At 45.3% G+C, this 20,391-nt stretch overlaps 1 protein-coding gene across 1 annotated transcript in view; it reads right to left on the bottom strand.

Moving 5' to 3' along the window:
- AHCTF1 (AT-hook containing transcription factor 1) overlaps window positions 1–7,333 on the bottom strand; it is a 97,142-nt gene extending 89,809 nt beyond the window's left edge. Inside the window, exon 1 of the mRNA XM_017875673.1 lies at window positions 7,026–7,333. Coding sequence (XP_017731162.1) covers window positions 7,026–7,123 — 98 coding nt within the window. The 5' untranslated portion in view covers window positions 7,124–7,333. The remainder of the gene's footprint in view (window positions 1–7,025) is intronic.
- Window positions 7,334–20,391: the final 13,058 nt, after the last annotated feature.

Raw genomic sequence — 20,391 nt, 5'->3', positions numbered from 1 at the left:
AAAAGAATCTTAAAACATATACACCTATATAAAATAAAAATACAACTTTAAAAATACAGAAGATATTTATGTAGCCTTAGGATGGGAACAAGGCAAAAATCAACCTAATGTTCTTTCTTGTCATTCTTATTCTCTCCACGAGTCCCCTACCCCCAAAAAATTTATGTGAAAAAAACATTTCAAAGATTCACTCAAAAAATTAAAATACATGGGCCGGGCGCAGTGGCTCAAGCCTGTAATCCCAGCACTTTGGGAGGCCGAGACGGGCGGATCACGAGGTCAGGAGATCGAGACCATCCTGGCTAACACGGTGAAACCCCGTCTCTACTAAAAAAAAAAATACAAAAACTAGCCGGGCGAGGTGGCGGGCGCCTGTAGTCCCAGCTACTCGGGAGGCTGAGGCAGGAGAATGGCGTAAACCCGGGAGGCGGAGCTTGCAGTGAGCTGAGATCCGGCCACTGCACTCCAGTCCGGGTGACAGAGCGAGACTCCGCCTAAAAAAAAAAAAAAAAAATTAAAATACATGAGTTATCATTTTCTGTTCAGGCTATAAATGCTATCTCCTAGACAAAAACTTGATAGACTGCCTCAAAAACTTAATCACATATGTCACCATTAAGTCACAAAACCTAGGAAGTTATGTTTGAGATTTCCAAGTCATTAAAAGCAGAAGTCTGCTTTTTTATTATCCAAAACAGATCCAAAAGTCTAACCTAATATAAAGGGTGTGTGCATCAACAGGAAGCTATGACCATTAGCCTCCAATACAAAACCCTCATGAGGGTCCTATACTCAGGCCTTAGTTGCTGTTATATTTATACAAATTGATCCTATTCATCTCCTCCTAAGTAGGTACCAAAAAAATTTTTAGAGAAACAGAAGGAAAAGGCCAGAATCACATTGTTACTATGTTGTTTTCCCCTCTGACAGCCTTTTACATAGCTTGATAAAACTAGTTTAATGATGAACTGAAGTTAACACATTTTTTTCTACTAAACTTAAAACCAACGTAATTCAACCAGAACCAAAACCTTCAGAATTCCATGCAGTAGCTTTTTCCAAAGTGTATTCAAAGGAGTGCTAATGAATAATAAGCAAAAAAGTTCCATGATCCCTATACTTCAATCAAAATCATCCCAATAGAATTTTGGAAAGATTTTCACAAAATCCAAAGTCCAAAGGATAACACACAATGAGCATTTTTCTGGAAAATGAAATACAGTAAATGTTCTATTTCTTAGGCTGGGTGAGTTTTGTTACCTTGTTTGAATGCAAAACAAAGATGATACAGAAGTACTAGCTCAAAGAGAATAAAGCCACAGTATTTAAACTGTGGCCAGACATGATGGCTGATGCCTGTACACCCAGCACTCTGGGAAGCTTAGGCGGAAGGATGACTTAAGACCAGGAGTTGGAGGTTGCGGTAAGCTATGATCAGGCCACTGCACTCCAGCCTGGGCAAGATTCTGTTTCTAAAAATATAAAAAATAAACCTAATGTGGTTTGTATATTTGTGCCCTCCCAATCTCACATTAAAATGTTGGAGGTGGGGCCTGGTAGGACGTGTCTGGGTCATGGGAGAGGACCCCTTATGAATGGGTTGGTGCCCTCTCCAGAGTAATGAATTCACACGAGATCCGGCTGTTTAAAGCCAGGCGTGGTGGCTCCCAGCACTTTGGGAGGCTGAGGCAGGCAGATTGACTGAGCCCAGGAGTTCGACATCAGCCTGGACCACATGGCAAAATCTCGTATCTACAAAAAATAATTAGCCAGGTGTGGTGGCGCATGCCTGCAGTCCCAGCTACTGGGATTACTTGAGCCTGGGAGGTCAAGGTTGCAGTGAGCCATAACTGCACCACTGAATTCCAGCCTAGGTGACAGAGTGAGACCCTGTATTTAAAAAAAAACAAACAAACAAGAAGAAGCCTGGTACCTCCTCACTCCCCACTCTCATCATGTGAGTATCCTGCTCTCCCTTTGCCTTCCGACATGATTGGAAGCTTCCTGAGACCCTCACCGGAAGCCAGGCAGCTGTTGGTGTCATGCCTGCACAGCCTGCAGAACCATGAGGCAAAACAAACCTCTTTTCTTCATAAATTATCCAGTTTCGCATATTCCTTTATAGCAACACAGGCTAACATATTTCTAATTCAAACTTTGAATCCAGGTTCTAGCACTTAATAATACATGTAATGTTGTGCTTTACTATATTCTGTCTTCCTCCCTTTCATATCCAAGCTTCTAGAAAAGAGGAGTACTTATTTCTTCAGACTTCATCATGGTGCCTTGCACAAAGGAGTTCAAAAAAAAGTTTAATACATCAAAGTTTTCCAAATTTAACAGCCTTTGAATCTATGGGGCAAAATTGGTTTTAAGATTTTTACAACTTAAGCACACTACAGAGAACATCAAAACACTGTATTATCAGAAATAGGGGCCAGGCGCGGTGGCTCATGCCTGTCATCCCAACACTTTGGGAGGCTGAGGTGGGTGGATCACCTGAGGTCAGGAGTTCGAGACCAGCCTCACTAACAGGGTGAAATCCCGTCTCTACTAAATACAAAAAATTGGCCAGGTGTGGTGGCGCATGCCTGTAATCCCAGCTACTAAGGGGGCTGAGGCAGGAGAATCACTTGAACCCGGGAGGCAGAGGTTGGAGTGAGCCGAGATTGCACCATTGCACTCCAGCCTGGGCAACAAGAGTGAAACCCCATGTCAAAACAAACAAGTCTCAAAACAAACAAAAACAATTGTATGGCTGGGCCACGGTGGCTCATGCCTGTAATCCCAGCACTCTGGGAGGCCGAGGTGGGCGGATCACGAGGTCAGGAGATCGAGACCGTCCCGGATAACAAGATGAAATCCTGTCTCTACTAAAAATACAGAAACAAAACTAGCCGGGCGTGGTGGCAGGAACCTGTAGTCCCAGCTACTCGGGAGGCTGAGGCAGGAGAATGCCGTGAACCCGGGAGGCAGAGCTTGCAGTGATCCGAGATCTTGCCACTGCACTCCAACCTGGGCGACAGAGCGAGACTCCCGTATCAAAAAAAGAAAGAAATAGGCCAGGCACTACGGCTCACACCTGTCATCCCAGCACTTTGGGAGGCCAAGGTGGGAGAATCGGTTGAGGTCAGGAGTTTGTTCGAGACCAGTCTGGCCAACATGGTGAAACCCCGCCTCTACTAAACATATGAAACTTAGCAGCCAGTCATGGTGGCATACGCTTGTAACCCCAGTTACTTGGGAGGCTGAGGCACGGGATTCACTTAAACCCGGGAGGTGGAGGTTGCTGTGAGCTGAGATGGTGCCATTGCACTACAGCCTTAGCGACAGAGCCAGACTGTCTTAAAAAAAAAAAAAAAAAAAAAAAACTATAGTAGAAAGAATATCTCAAACAAAGGTATATGAAAACACAAACACACATGAAACATCTACGTTCAGTGCTGTACAAAATTAAATAGAGTCCCAGCCTTTTATGACATGCCAGCATTCGCAACCTATAGGAAGTAATTTACAAAGTTTCAACTCCTTTCCAAAGTCTAGATAGGCAGAGCAGGAACGTTCTACCGGCTTTGAATGAAAACACTGTTCGTGGCCGGGTGCGGTGGCTCAAGCCTGTAATCCCAGTACTTGGGGAGGCTGAGGCAGGCAGATCACAAGGTCAAGAGACCAAGACCATCCCGGCTAACATGGTGAAACCTGTCTCTACTAAACATACAAAAATTAGCTGGGCGCGGTAGCGCGGGCTATAATCCCAGCTACTTGGGAGGCTGAGGCAGGAGATTCGCTTGAACCCGGGAGGCAGAGGTTGCAAAAAGCCAAGATCGCGCCACTGCACTCCAGCCTGGCACAGAGCAAGACTCCGCTTCAGAAAAATAAATAAATTAATTAATTAAATAAAATAATGTTCGGCAGGGCGCGGTGGCTCAGGCCTGTAATCCCAGCACTTTGGGAGGCCAGGCCAGCGGATCACGAGGTCAGATCGAGACCATTCTGGCTAACATGGTGAAACCCCGTCTCTGCTAAACATACAAAAATAATTTAGCCGGGCGGGTGCCTGTAGTCCCAGCTACTCGGGAGGCTGAGGCAGGAGAATGCCGTGAACCCAGGAGGCAGAGCTTGCAGTGAGCTGACATCACGCCACTGCACTCCAGCCTGGGTGACAGAGCGAGACTCTGACTCAAAAAAAAAAAAAAAAAAAAAAAATCATTACTTCTGCTTGCCTGTCTTCTCCACTACACTATGAATTCCTAAAAGGCAAAAATCACCAAATCTTATTCCTGGCCACTCGACAAGGTCACAGTGCCTTTGGACTAACAGGTCCTAAATTTAATAAATTAGGATAACAGGATACTGTGTAGCAGGATATTAGGACACTAGCAGGGACAAGGAACAGCCATGTTAAACAACAAAATCAATTTTTTAAAACTCAAGATTGAGCCCAATTATTTTTAAGTATACACTAGTTCAGTATTAAGCAAAACAAAATTATTAAAATTACTAGGCCAGATATTAAAAACAGAATACTATAAATCAGTTTTCTGTGTGAAATACACAAATTCCTGCAGTAACTGAATTCCACCACAGAAAATGGAACTCTAATCTAGTTCAACAATTGTATTGCAACATGTACCAAGCAAGCATTTCCATAAACCACTTTGTATGCAATTTTATTTTTTCTTTTTGACTAAAAGACGAATTGTCATTTAAATGTAAACTACCAGTGGACCCAGAAACTTCAAGCCTTTCAGAAATTTCTTTCCAATTTAATTCAAACATTTTTAAATCACGAACTACTTTTAAAACACCGTGTTAAACGGCCGGGCGCGGTGGCTCAAGCCTGTAATCCCAGCACTTTGGGAGGCCGAGACGGGCGGATCACGAGGTCAGGAGATCGAGACCATCCTGGCTAACACGGTGAAACCCCGTCTCTACTAAAATTACAAAAAACTAGCCGGGCGAGGTGGCGGCGCCTGTAGTCCCAGCTACTCGGGAGGCTGAGGCAGGAGAATGGTGTGAACCCGGGAGGCAGAGCTTGCAGTGAGCTGAGATCCGGCCACCGCACTCCAGCCTGGGTGACAGAGCGAGACTCCGTCTCAAAAAAACAAAACAAAACAAAACAACAACAAAAAACACCGTGTTAGTAAAGGAATGCAAGGGCAAGAAGATAACCTACTTCCTGACTTTAAGGAGTTTACAATCTAGAAAAGGAGATATATAGTCAATTATCAGAATATCAGACACAACGAATAAATGCCACAACAGAGGTACATATGCTGTGAGATCCCAATAAAAGAGTGGGATAAAGGGAAATAAAAGAGTACAATGGGCTGGGTGCGGTGGCTCACGCCTGTGATCCCAGCACTTCGGTTGGCCAAGGTGGGCAGATCGCCTGAGCTCAGGAGTTCAAGATCACTCTGGGCAACACGGTGAAACCTCCTCTCTACTAAAATACAAAAAATTAGCCAGGTGTGGGGCTAGTTCCTGTAGTCCCAGCTACTCACGAGGCTGAGGCACGAGAATGGCTTGAGCCCTGGAGGCGAAGGTTGCAGTGAGCCAAATTCGCGCCATTGCACTCCAGCTTGGGCTACAAGAGTGAGACTCCGTCTCAAAAAAAAAAAAAAGAATACAGTGAAAACATGGGATTTCGAAGGAGGTCCTGAAATTTGAGAATTTAAAAAAGGAAAGATGGCACTCCAGGATGAAAAACATGAGCAGAGAAACATCAGAGCGAAACACGTCTTCCACAGAATGGGCCCAGGATTGCTGGTGATTCCGGAATAGCAAAAGCATAAAATTTGTGAATATATGAGGATAGACAGTAGCATATACTTATTGTAGAGGGCTTTGAGCTAACTTAGGGAAGTTAGACTTCATTCTGGGAAAAAAAAGAAGTCCCTGAAAATAATAAAGGTAGGCGTGAAAGACAATGTTCTGTCCTCTTAAGATGTATCTGTACCTATGAAAAAGGAGAGGCATAAAAAGAAAAAAAGTCTCAAAACTGACGTATAACGATTTTTTATTTTTATTCTTTATTTTTTTAGCAACAGGGTCTCGCTGTGTCACACAGGCTGGAGTGCAGCGGCGCGATCCTAGCTCACTGCAACCCTCGAAATCTCGGTTTGAGGCTGAAGCTCAAATGTTCCCCCCACCTTAGCCTCCCGAGTAGCCGCGCGACTAAAGGCGTCACCCACGCCCAGTTGACATGTTTTAAATTTTTTTAAAAGGTAATTGTTGTTTGCAAACTCGTGACAGTTTGGTAGTACGTTACTGAAGGATGAGGATCCAAAAGTCACAGTACAGAGACGTTGTAGACTTCCCATAGCGCTTAGCACACTTAAAACATCCCTTCAAGTATTAACTGGGCTTGTCATCCCTGTTCAAATCCTCCGAAATCAGCAAACCACTCTAATTTCTTCTCTCCTGAGACTCTCAGTGAAAGCTCACACACACACACACACAAAAACAGTTAAAAAACAGAAATGGGGTCTCGCCATGTTGCTCAGGCTGGTCTCAAACTCCTGGGCTCCAAGCGATCCTCCCGCCTCGGCCTCCCAAGGTGCTGGGATTACAGACATGAGCCACTGCGCCCAGCCAAAGACAGTTATTAAAATCTACAGGCTCATTTACGGTATTCTGAGAATAAACTATCGTTTTAGGATTTCCCCAAAGGATCTACGTTTTGTTCTACGAAGAACCCAGTTCTTCCAAAAATTTCTACAACTGACGATTTGGAAACAAACGTTCATCTCATAAAACTCTGCACACAGATAGTGTGAACCTCGTAAGCTTTGAGAACAAAATTTACCCATCTCTCAAAACAAAACTCCCAAACCAAAACAGGCAACCAGTGGCAAAAGCAAGCGCCCTCAGCTTCCCAGGTGGGAACAAGGAAGGCAAATTAATAAGCACCCCAAGATGTGCTTTTATTTTAAATCTCCTTGATCTGACCAATCGGGTGCGCTGGAGCCCACGTCTGGGCCCCGAGTCCCACTTCTTCCCCGCCCGGACTAGGGACTACTCACTGCGGCCAGGCCCAGGCGCATGTGGAAGACACGCCAACACGGCACAGGCTCAGCACGCCGGTCACTTCCCTCGGGGAAAGGCCCGCCAACGAGTCCATCGCGTGGGAGGACAGTGGGAAAGGGTCGCGGCCCCGGCCCTCCCGGGTCGGTAAAGGACCCGGCTGCCGGCGCAGGACGCGAACCCACCCCAGCGCCGCTCCGCCGCCATGTGCCGCCGCTCCTCCGGTTCGAGATTATGTAACGAAGCCCGGCGCCCGCGAGCCTCCCGTACCCGCCACCGCCAGCGCTCCCCGCCCCGCGCACGCCCGGCCTAGGCCCGGCGCTCGCGGAACAGAAGCCCCCGCCGGACCGGCCGCCGCCGCCTGCCCGCCGCGGGCCCAGCCGCGCGACCCCGGCCCTTCCGCGCGCGGGGCCCAACCCCCCTTCCCTCCTCCCTTCCCCTACCTGAGCAGGGCGGGTGAGCGCGCCGCCGCGGGCCGAGTCCACCGGGTCGCCGGGCCAGGCGCGAGCTTCTCCCGTGCGGGTCCGTCACAGCATCTCCCGGGAGACGCGGCCGCCACGGGCCGGGCTCACACCCCTCCGCCCGGCTGAAGCCGCTCCTCCGCGCGCCGGCCTCCCCCCGCGACCTCCCCGGCCACCTGAGAGCCACACGCCCCCGAGCGTGCCTTCGCGGGCTGTGGGCCTGCAGACCGCTCAGCGGCTAAAACGCAGTCGCTGCTCCCGCCGCGGTTCTGGGTCCTTCCCCTTGCAACGCTGCCTGGTCGCCTCGAACAGCGCCGGCGCCGCTCTGCGCATTACCTCGGCCGACAGACCGAGTTCCACACGCCCCGGAAGGGAGGGAGCGGAGGAAAAGGGCGGAGAGGGAGGGGAGAACCGGAGGAGATCGCGGCTGCAGGGACCAGAGTTCTCGCGATGGTTCCGCGCTCGAGCGCTGGCTCCGCGGGAATTTTCAAACTCTCGGTGAAAGAAGGAGGTGGGAGGGAAAGGGAGGAAAGAGAAGCAGGGCCTGGAAGGGCGGATCATTTACAAAATTTCGGGTCTCTCCCGCTCGGAGGAGCTGGTGGGGAGAAAGACTACGAGTCCCACAGTGCCTTGCGCGTGAAGCCGCCCTGGCGTCCCCGGCGGCGCGCCCCGTGCGCACTTGGGAGTGGTAGTCTTCGCGGGGGGCGCGCCGGGCTCTACCAGCAGCCTCAGGGCTGCGATTGCAGGCCGACTCTCTTGTCACGTTATCGTGTGGCCCTGCCAGCTGGGGGCCGAGTGATAATCCTTCTCCCATAATTGGCAGCTTGCATTCTGTATTTTCTGTTCTGTGCTCCCACTTTCTTTTTTTCTTTTTCTTTTTTTTGGAGACGTTGTCTTGCTCTGTTGCCCAGGCTGGAGTGCAATGGCAGGATCTTGGCTCACTACAACCTGTGCTCCCGCTTTTCATGCCAAAGGTGGGCTCCCAGACTTCTGGGGAAACGCTTTTTCCACCGTACTGTGTTTTTTCTAGCATCCTGCTGTACTTTCATGGCCAAAAATGCTCGCACAGCCTAACCTAATCTTTTTAGTCCAAATTTTACCCCAAATCACTGTTATCTTTTTGGTCACTGCAGGTTTTCATCGCGGAATTTCTTATTGTTAGTATCTTCCTTTGAAGCGAATCCCAGCGCCAAACATGTTTCAAACAGATAGGGAACATGTCCTTAATACTAAGTAGTAAATAAAAGGATTATAACATGAGGTAGAGTGGGGATTTTAAGAAGATGCTCTTTTATCTAGAAAGTTTCTACTTTTCTGTTACCTTTCCTATATGCTTTTAAATTTATTTATTTTATTTTATTTTTGAGACAGTGTCTCGCTCTGTCGCCCAGGCTGGAGTGCAGTGGTGTGATCAAGGCTCACGGCAGCCTCGAACTCGTGGGCTCAAATGATCCTCCTATGTCAGCCTTCCAAGTAGCTGGGACTATGGGCATGGACCACCATGCCCCACTACGCCCTATTAATTTTTTTATTACTTTATTTTATTTTATTTATTTATTTTTGAGACAGAGTCTCGCTCTGTCACCAGGCTGGAGTGCAGTGGTGCAATCTCGGCTCACTGCAACCTCTGCCTCCCAGGTTCAAGCGATTCTCCTGTCTCAGCCTCCAGAGTAACTAGGACTACAGGTGTGCGCCACCAGACCCAGCTAATTTTTGTATTTTTAGTAGAGACGGAGTTTCTCCATGTTGGCCAGGATGGTCTTGATCTCTTGACCTCGAGATCCACCTGCCTCAGCCTCCCAAAGTGCTGGGATTACAGACATGAGCCACCATGCCCAGCCTATTTTTATTTTTGTAGAGACTGTGTCTTGCTATGTTACTCAGACTGGAGTGCATGGCTAGCTGGACTCGACCTCCCAAAGTGCTAGGATTACAGACGTGAGCCACCGGCCCGGCCTGTGTAACTGTCTATCATCTAGACCAGCTCTACCTGTCCCGTTTTATTTCCCTATATAGTTCCTGAGCGCTTTGTTTGTTTTGTTGTTTTTAACTCTCCAAACCTGTTTTCTCTTTCAGTGTCTCCCAGCCTCTTCTCTCCCTGAGTAAATCTTAACATCCCTCAGGGGCCAGCTCAAGCCTCCCTTCTCTTCCCAATCTTTTCTTCAGCTTCAGCACACATGAATCAGTAAAAACTTGAGCAAAAATATGCTGCTGAATTATTTCACGTCTGTTTCCCTTTTTGCCTCTGACTCTCTCCATCCACCCACTATCTCCATTTCCCAGCTGCGCTGGGAGCACAGACTGTATCTTCTTAACATGCTTCCCCCATAACTGCTAGTTTTTTGTTTTAGTTGCTTTGCAAACTGAATTTCCAATTTAAAGCTCTCATTCAACCCTTTTTCCTCTTTCAGTCATTTAACTAAGCCAATACCAGATTATTTTAATTGGTTTCAAGAGATGTTAATAAGTGTTAAATGAAGAAAAATCTAGATTTGGTCATCAAATGAGTTTGGGGAAAAGCTGATTAACTAAAAATAAAAATGTGTTTTCTGTAAGACTTCACTGGCTTTAATATGCTTGGCCTTCCCCAGAGTCGCTCGACCATGGCATCCGTTCGCGCTTGTGTAACATCTTTTGCCTTATTAGTGCTCCACAGAATAGACTTCGGTAAACACAGCTTCAAAGCTTTCTCTCACTGGAAGAAGCGTGGTGTGGTGAAAAGAATGAAATCATTTGGAGCCAGACAAACTTGGGTTTTAATGCATTTCACTACTTTCTAGCAACATGACTTTTATTAAATTACTTCACTCTCTGAGCCTATTTTCTCAGCTAAGAAGAAAAGATAATGTCACTTTGCAGAATTCTTGTAAAGATGAAAGGGAAGTATGTGCCTCCCTTAGAACCTCATTCCGTTTTCACCTATGTGGTCCTAAGTTACGTTGGTAAAAGGCCTAGAAATGGATAATAACTGGTACGAATCCTCATGCTTCCATCTGGAATGTTTGATTAAAGAGGTAATTTTTTAAAAATTTTTATTTATTGATCGATTTTTGAGACAGAATCTCACTGTGTCACCCAGGCTAGAGTACAGTGGCACGATCTCAGCTCACTGCAGCCTCCGTCTCCTGGGTTCAAACGATTCTCCTGCTTTAGCTTCCCACTGGGATTACAGGCCCGTGCCACCACTCCTGGCTGATTTTTGTATTTCTAGTAGAGATGGAGTTTCACCATGTTGCCCAGGCTGGTCTTGAACTCCTGACCTCAAGTGATCCACCCGCCTTGGGCTCCCAAAGTGCTGGGATTACAGCATGAGCCACCGCACCTGGCCAAGAGGCAATATTTTAATACCCTTCCAGCATCCTGGGAGTGACTAGCAGCCATCTGATTTCAGGGAATTCAGGACTTCATTGAAGCATTCTGAATTAGATCTCCAATTGTTTTGCAAAGTAACAGGAAAAGCCTTATTACTTTAACAACAACAAAAATGGAGCTTATCTGTCTCAAACAGAGAAAATTGTCTTTGTCCTAACAGGTACATTTTCATCATTTTTGTGGAGATGACTGGTTGTAGCAAGCAGTGCCCACCCTTGACTTCTCCAGCTGACCATAAACTGGTTGAATGAACAATCATATTTTTCCTGTTCCCCACTATATGTCCAGTGATGGCATAATGGCCAGAACATAAATACATACTAAAATAATTGTCTAGTGACTGAGTAAATAATAATTCATCATTCAAAGCAAAATATGCAAAAAAAAAAACCAAAGCAAAATATGCAAAAAAAAAAAAAAAAGCAAAATATGCAATATTAGATTATCAGGAACCTTAGAGATATTCTAAGCCAAACACTTTATTTTATAGGTGGGGAAATGAATTGTCAAATGATTTGCTACAAATTTTTTGGGACGGATTTTTTGTTTTGTTTAAAAAATAGGCCGGGTGCAGTGGCTCACAGCTGTAATCCCAGCACTTTGGGAGGATGAGGCAGGCAGATCGCCTGAGCCCAGGAGTTCAAGACCACCTGGGCAACATGGCAAAAACCCATCTCTACAAAAAATACAAAAGTTAGCCAGGCATGGTGGCACATGCCTGTAGTCCCAGCCACTTGGGAGGCTGAGGTGGAAGGATCACTGGAGCCTGGAAGGTCGAGATTGCAGGAGCGGTGGTTGTGCCACTGCGCTCCAGCCTGGGTGACAGAGCAAGAGACCCTATCTCAAAACAAAGAAATAACAACAACAACAATAAAACATTGTAGGGGCAGCAAAACTTTACCTTTACCCTCTCAGGCTCTCTGACTGTGTTTGAGAATTAAATTGATACAAGTGAGATTAACAGGAGAAAGGGCTGGGCAAGGTGGCTCATACCTGCAATCCCAATACCTTGGGTGGCTGAGGCAGGAGGATTGCTTGAGCCTGAGCCTGGGAGTTTGAGGTTGCAGTGAGCTATGATTGCACCACTGCACTCCAGCTGGACAAAAGAGTGAGACCCTGCCTCTAAAAACAAGAGAAAAGTATACAGATTTTTACATGTACATGGGAGCCCCCATAGGAAAAGCAAGATTCAAAGACATAACAAAAACTAAATGCTTCTATGGTAGGTTGAACTAAGAGTGACGGTTGTGGAAATGTGTCGGGAGGCCAAAGATACAAGTTAATTTAACAATTAACTTTTTTTCAGATTTTTCTCAGCCTTGACTCCACATCTCTGATGACTAGAACGTTTCTTCTCTCCTGGGACAAAGAAGGCAGTGTGCTCCTTTTGTATCAGCTGTTTCTCAAGTGCCTTTAGCTCAAAATAATCCTTATGCCAAAGTGGCATATTTTGGGGTGGCATCCTCTGCTACCCTTCAACATTTTTAAGTTTTAATTTTTAAAATTTTAAAATTAAAAAAATTTTTTGAGACAGACTCTGGCCCTGTCGCCCAGGCTGGAGTGCAGTAGTGTGATCTCGGCTCACTGCAACCTCCTCCTCCTGGGTTCAAGTGATTCTCCTGACTCAGCCTCCCAAGTAGCTGAGATTATAGACATGCACCATCATGCCCAGTTAATTTTTTTTTTTTCGTATTTTTAGTAGAGATGGGGTTTCACCATGTCGGTCAGGCTGGTCTCGAACTCCTGACCTCAGGTGATCCACCTGCCTCGGCCTCCCAACGTGCTGGGATTACAGGCGTGAGCCACCACACCCGGCCGTTCATCACGGTCTTTATGCATTTGAAAAATTGTTTGAATGGTTGGTGCTTCCCCAAAAGCCACAGATTATATTTCTTTCTCCAAACACTGGTAATATTTGTCATAAACAGGCATCACAATTAATCTGTTCTTGAAAATATTTCCTCTTTCTACTTCTCCAGTTTTTCATATTATTTTCTTCAAAAGTTACTTTAAAAAAAATCTGTGTGTTTTAGTTAAAACCATCCAGGTTCTGATTTCTCTGTTACTTAAACCCAAGGAACACCCTTAATGACAGCTCTTGAGATACAGTTACATGTCACTTCATGATGGGGAAACATTCTGAGAAATGACAATTTCATTGTTGTACAAACATCAGAGTGCACCTACACAAACCTGAATGGTATAGCCTACTACACACCTAGACTACATGCGATCGCCTGCTGCTCCTGGGTTACAAACCCGTGCAGGACGTTACGGTACCAAATACTGTAGGCACTTGTAACACAGTGGTGAGTACTTGTGTATCTAAACATAGAAAAGATACAGTAAACATGTGGTATGAAAGATAAAAAATGGTACCCCGGTCTAGGGCACTTACCAGGGATGGAGCTTGCAGGACAGGAAGTTGCTGTCAGTGAGGAGTGAGTGTGAAGCCCTAGGATGCTACTGTACTCTACTGTAGATTTTATCAACGCTGTACGCTTAGGCTACACTACATTTATAAAGAAATCAAGTAATTAGACTACGGCGTCAATGATGGCTATGTCACCAGGCAATAGGAATTTTTCAGCTCCTTTATAATCTTTGAGGACCATAGTTACATTTGCAGTCAGTAGTTGACCAAAACCTAGTTGCATAGCGTATGACTGCCCTGCAATTGCTGACTATAAGCTGTGTACTCAGATGCCATTGCGGTTTTTATTTATTTTCAACCTTTACCTCAAGACTCACACTTGCCTTCTGGCATTGTTATGTTAGATTCCAGAGGGCACAAGAGAGTTATAAGCTTCTTTCAGTCAATGGTATTGCAGATATTGCTCATGAGCTGTAAATCTGTCACCTGCCTGAGGCTCCCTGCCTCTTAGGAAACCCGGGTAAGAAAAGTTGGTTCCAGCCGGGCGCGGTGGCTCACGCCTGTAATCCCAGCACTTTGGGAGGCCGAGGCGGGCAGATCACAAGATCAAGAAATCGAGACCATCTGGCCAACATGGTGAAACCCTGTCTCTACTAAAAATACAAAAATTAGCTGGGCGTGGCGGTGGGCACCTGTAATCCCAGCTACTCGGGAGGTTGAGGCAGGAGAATCACTTGAACCCAGGAGGCGGAGGTTGCAGTGAGCCAAGATCGCGCCACTGGACTCCAGCCTGGCGACAGAGCAAGACTCTGTCCCAAAAAAAAGACAAGTTGGTTCTGTAGTAGAAAGTGATGGAAATGAGGACAGTCAAGTCTGATGTTCCATTGAGGGAACAGGTCACCCATTTTAACAAATGCTTTGTGCCATGTTTATTAGATAGATTCTCAGTCTTACTTTGTTTGGTAAATTTATTTTATTTTAATTTTCTTTTTTTTTTTTTTGAGACAGAGTCTTGCTCTGTTGCCCAGGCTGGAGTGCAACGGTGTTATCTTGGCTCACTGCAACCTCTTCCTCCTAGGTTCAAGCGATTCTCTTGCCTCAGCCTCCCGAGTAGCTGGGACTATAAACATGCGCCACCACGCCTGGCTAATTTTTGTGTTTTTAGTAGAGATGGAGTTTCACCATGTTGGCTGGGCTGGTCTTGAACTGCTGACTTCAGGTGATCCACCCGCCTCAGCATCCCAAAGTGCTGGGATTACAGGCGTGAGCCACCGCACCCAGTCTGGTGAATTTATTTTAATCTTATTGAGCTTACACATCTTATTTTAATTATGGTGTTTGCATGGTGTTTTAAGTTTTCAGTGCATTTTAAATTGCTTGTCAAAACAATATCTCTTCTTGGTTTAAATTGTATTGTGACGGGGTAGGGCTTGTTTTGATTTTTGCCTTTTCTGATGTTTACTTCTTGGGTCTTCTACATGGTTCTTTAATAAACTTTGGGTAGATTTGTTGGATTTGATGAGGCATAAGTGTAGGTGATGTAGTATCAATTTTTCACTATGTGCTGTTTCTGAAAAAAATTATTTTTAATTTGTATGCATTTCCATTTTTTGTAGCGATGGGGTCTCATTATGTTGCCCAGGCTGGTTTTGAACTCCTAGCCTCAAGTGATCCTCCTGCTGTGGCCTCCCAAAGCAGTGGGATTACAGGCATGAGCGATGGTGCACAGACCAAAATTAAAACAAGACGTTAACTAGGATGTTGTATGTGGAGAGCCAGCAATGGAATGTATCAAATAAAATTCGGTATGCCCTAAACCACTCTTCTGAAAATGAGTTAAAGATCTTTAGGATTTAGAAATGAATTATTTCTTTTTCTTTTTCTTTTTTTGAGACGGAGTCACTCTGTCGCCCAGGCTGGAGTGCAGTGGCCACATCTCAGCTCACTGCAAGCTCCGCCTCCCGGGTTTACGCCATTCTCCTGCCTCAGCCTCCCGAGTAGCTGGGACTACAGGCGCCCGCCACCGCGCCCGGCTAGATTTTGTATTTTTTTTTTAGTAGAGACGGGGTTTCACCGTGTTAGCCAGGATGGTCTCGATCTCCTGACCTCGTGATCCGCCCGTCTGGGCCTCCCAAAGTGCTGAGATTACAGGCTTGAGCCACCGCGCCTGGCCTAGAAATGAATTATTTATTAGCAGACCACATGATTAGTACAGAAAACAATAAAGAACTGTAATGAAACTACAATTACATGGTTAAAACTCTAAATCATGATTCTTTTTTGTTTTTGAGACAGGGTCTTGCTCTGTCTCCCAGGCTGGAATGCAGTGATGCAATCCCGGCTCACTGCAACCTTCCCCTCCTAGGTTCAAGCGATTCTCCTGCCTCAGCCTCCCAGGTAGCTGGAATTACAGGCACTTGACACCACACCCAGTTAATTTTTGTATTTTTAGTAGAGATGAGGTTTTGCCATGTTGGCCACGCTGGTTTTGAACTCCTGACCTCAGGTGATCCACCCACCTCAGCCTCCCAAAGTGCTGGGATGACAGGCGTGAGCCACGGCGCCCGGCCTAAATCATGATTCTGTGGGAGTATTTTTCTAGTACAGTGCTACTTTGTTTCAGTTGCATATCATTATTTGTTCAGTGGTTCATCCATCAAATATTTATTGAATATTTGGGGTCGGCCTCATTCAAGCCACAGCTTAAGAAGACCAGTGTCTGTGTCCCTCAGCAAAGTAATCAGAACAACATAATTCAATGAAAACATTTTTTCTTCTTTTAAATTTTATTTATTTTTAAAAAACATTTTTTTGTTTGAAATATTTTTATAAAGGCAACTTTAAAATTACAGTTGTCTCATAAGTATCTTACTGACAACTACAATAAACACTTAGCATTCTGTTCAGTCATAGAAATGTTCTAACCCCACATTCTGGTTTTGGTTCAGCCATTAATTCACTAGAAGTGGTTGGGTCATTCCCCACCAGTTGAATAAAAGGCGGCACTTTTTCAAATGACAGCTCTATAATCATCTTTTAGACTTCCGTTACTCATATGATTCTGAATTTCCTTATTTTATTTTTTTTCATAGTCAGAGATAATGTTTAATTTTTTTTTCACATCCAATTGACTTCTTTAAAAAAAAAATCATAGAGACAGTGTCTCACCATGTTGCCCAGGTTGGTCTAGAACTCCCAGGCTCAAGTGATCCTCCCGCCTCGGCCTCCCAAAGTGCTGGGATTACAGGTGTGAGCCACCATGCCCAGCCCCTAAATTCTCTTATTTTAAAAAGGCCTAATTTTAAAGTTAGGTAACTACCCTTCATTACCTTAATTACAGATCATGAAAGTTTAATGCACTTGGCAAATTTTATTTTATTTTAATATTTTTATTTTTATTAATTTTGGAGACAGAGTCTCTCTCTGTGGCCCAGACTGGAGTGCAGTGGTGCAATCTTGGCTCACTGCAACCTATAAAAATAAGTATTTTTATTTTTTTAATTTCCCACAACACCGACATAAACACTTGGCAAATTTAATTGTATTTATTTATTATTTCTGGAAACAGAGTCTCACTCTGTCATCCAGGCTGCTCTTGAAGTCCTCAGCTCAAGCTAGCCTCCTGCCTCTGCCTCCCAAAGTACTGGGATTACAAGTGTGAGCCACTACGTCCAGTCTATTATGCAATCTTTTAATTCTATCTCAAATATAAATTGCCTCTTCGGTGGAGCAGCTTTTGGAAAATAGACCCTTGATAAATCTTTTTTTTTTTCTTTTTTTTTTTGAGACGGAGTCTCGCTCTGTTGCCCAGGCTGGAGTGCAGTGGCACGATCTCTGCCTCCCAGGTTCACGCCGTTCTCCTGCCTCTGCCTCCCGAGTAGCTGGGACTACAGGCACCCGCCACCTCGCCCGGCTAATTTTTTGTATTTTTGGTAGAGACAAGGTTTCACCGTGTTAGCCAGGATGGTCTCAATCTCCTGACCTCGTGATCCACCTGCCTCGGCCTCCCAAAGTGCTGGGATTACAGGAGTGAGCCATCACACCTGGCCGACACTTGATAAATCTTTAGTAAATAAGGCTGGGGAGATGGCATTCCAGCGGAGTAGAGAGTAGTGAGTGGGAAATTTTAACCTCCAAAAAAGAAGGGTGGAGACAAATACACCAGAACCATAGTCTAAGAATTATTCTCTTTGAGTTACAGTCTTCAAAGATAAGAAAAGAAGATGAAGAGTTTTGGCTGGGCATGGTGGCTCACGCCTGTAATCCCAGCACTTTAGGAGGCCGAGGCAGGCAGACCACTTGAAGTCAGGAGTTCAAGAACAGCTTGGCTAACATGATGAAATCCCGTCTCTACAAAAAATACAAAACTTAACCGGGAGTGGTGGCCGGCACCTGTAATCCCAGCTACTTGGGAGGCTGAGGCAGGAGAATCGCTTGAACCAGGAGGTGGGAGGTGCAGTGAGGCGAATCACACCATTCAATCCAGCCTGAGTGACAGAGCAGGACTCTGCCAAAAAAAAAAAAAAAAAAAAAAAAAAAAAGCCGGCGTGCGTGGCTGGAAGCCTTAATCCCAGCACTTTGGGGAGGCGAGATGGCGGATCACGAGGGTCAGGAGATCAAGACCATCCTGGCTTAACACGGTGAAAACCTTGTCTCTACTAAAATACAAAAAATAGCCTGGGCGAGGTGGTTGGGCGGCCTATAGTCCCAAGCTACCTCGGGAGGCTGAGGCAGGAAAATGGCGTACCGTGAACCCAAGGCGGAGCTTGCAGTGAGCTGAGATTCCGGCCACTGCACTCCACCTGGGCAACAGAGCTAGACTCCGTCTCAAAAAAAAAAAAAAAAAAAATCAGGATTTTTCAGTTTGAAAGATTATGAAGGTTTCAAAGAGTGAAATACAGTCCTGCACTTTGTGAGACTCAGATGGAGTCATGCTGCAGAAACACTAAAGGATAAAATGATGTGTGAAAAACAATTTTGGCAAACTTGAGTGTAATTCCAGCTGATATATCATAGAAACCATTTAAATAGTATCAATCTCAATAAGATGTTCAATGACAGTTGTTGGTGAAGTCCTTAAGAATTAAGTGCTTTTGTAAACATTATTTAATTAGAATCATTTCTTTCCTTTGGTATTTTGGGAGACAGGCTTCAAACCTGCACACTGTCAACCTCCTGGAATGGAGAAGATCTGAAACAGTATCTCCAACTTCCTGTCAGCCTTCAACTCCCCTGAGACCATCAGGCGCCCACAGGCCAAGAACATCCAGAGTGGGCCATGTGCTATTCTAGACCGGACTCCTAACACAAATGCAATAGGCTTAACCCCATTAGCACATTAGTTTTTAAAATTTGTTTTGAGATGGAGTCTCGCTCTGTCGTCCAGGCTGGAATGCAGTGGCGCAGTCTCGGCTCACTGCAACGTTTGCCTCCTGGGTTCAAGCGATTCTCCTGCCTCAGCCTCCCAAGTAGCTGGGATTACAGGCGCCCATCACCACACCCGGCTAATTTTTGTACTTTTAGTAGAGATGGGGTTTCACCATGTTGACCAGGCTGGTCTCGAACTCCTGACCTCAGGTGATCCTCCCGCTTTGGCCTCCCAAAGTGCTGGGATTACAGGCATGAGCCACCACGCCCAGCCAACACATTATTTAAAAGCAGTATTCTCCTGATACTTTCCTTGAAAATAAGAAACACTTTGAGAAGCACTGTTTTTTGTTGTTGTTGTTGTTGTTTGTTTGTTTTTAGATTGAGGGTCTTGCTCTGTTGTCCAGCTGGCTGTATCATAGCTCACTGTAACCCGGAACTTCCAGGCTCAAGTGATCCCCCCACCCCAGCCTCCTGAGTAGCTAGGACTACAGGTACATGCCAACACACCTGGCTAATTTTTGGAGACAGAGTCTTACTCTGTTGCCTGGGCTGGAGTGCAGTGGTGCTATCTGGGCTCACTGCAACCTCCACCTCCTGGGTTCAAATGATTCTTCTGCCTCAGCCTCCTGAGTAGCTGGGATTACAGGTGTGTACCACCATGCCCAGCTAATTTTGTATTTTTAGTAGAGACAGGGTTTCACTATACTGGTTGGGTTGGTCTTGAACTCCCAACCCCAGGTGATCTGCCCACCTCAGCCTCCCAAAGTGCCGGGATTACAGGCATGAGCCACTGCGCCTGGCCTACAAACTTTTTTGTAGAGGCGAGGACTCACAATGTTGCCCAGGCTGGTCTCATACCCCAGGCCTTAAGTGACCCTCCCACCTTAGCCTCCCAAAGCACAAGGATTACAGGTGTGAGCCACTCGATCAGCCAGGAAACAGTGTATTGAAATATGACAAGTCTTGAATTTAGGCAAAAAAGATGTAAATTTGAATTCTGATCTCTGATGCTATCCTATGCAACTTGTGCATCCATAGATAAAGACCTTCAGCTACCTAAGCCTCAGTTTCCTTATCTATTGTGAGGATTGTGTGTGAAAACACATAGTAAGCTGAACTGCTACCAAACATGTGCAATAGCAAATATTGTTCTTATTTCTGTAGCTTCAATGAGTTATCTGATATGCAACAAATTGCGATAGTATGGAAGATATTTCTCCACTGGTTTGGGTGAATTATTCTACATAAATGTCAGGCTATATCCATCACTGTACTATGGTTTCTCTTTTGAGTTGCTGGTCACTGGTTTTGAATGTTAGCCGACCTAATGTATAATTGCGTATATAATAATAGATTATCAGAGTCAGGCCCTTAAAAATCACCTCCTCCATCTTGTTTCAGGGTGAAGATTTTTCCTCAAAATCATTTTTAGTTGTTGGTGAACCCAGACAGACAACCAGCAGCAGCCCCTCAGTCCCTGTCTCTCTTCTTCCTCCTTAGAAGAAAAGAAATTACCCTTACGGTACAACTGCAAACAAAATCATTATCGCACCCGCTTTAAAACATCAACATGGATAATTAGATAGGAAACAAAACACAGTTTACATATGAAAGAGAAACAAAACACTTCCAGCTTAATGAACTAGAAATAAAATCTTACACTATAATGGCTACTATTATCTGCTGTGTTAGCACCAAGTTAATGGAAGGGGCACTCCAGACAAAGGAAGTTAATGAATCATGGTGCTATCCGCACATGCTTGAGAAGCCTGGTGCCTTGAAATAGGA

This window comes from Rhinopithecus bieti, unplaced genomic scaffold (assembly GCF_001698545.2).
Source record: "Rhinopithecus bieti isolate Rb0 unplaced genomic scaffold, ASM169854v2 scaffold_187, whole genome shotgun sequence".
Taxonomy (NCBI): Eukaryota; Metazoa; Chordata; class Mammalia; order Primates; family Cercopithecidae; genus Rhinopithecus; species Rhinopithecus bieti.
The sequence above is the reverse complement of the archived record's forward strand: the minus strand, read 5'-3'. Positions and strand labels throughout refer to the sequence as shown.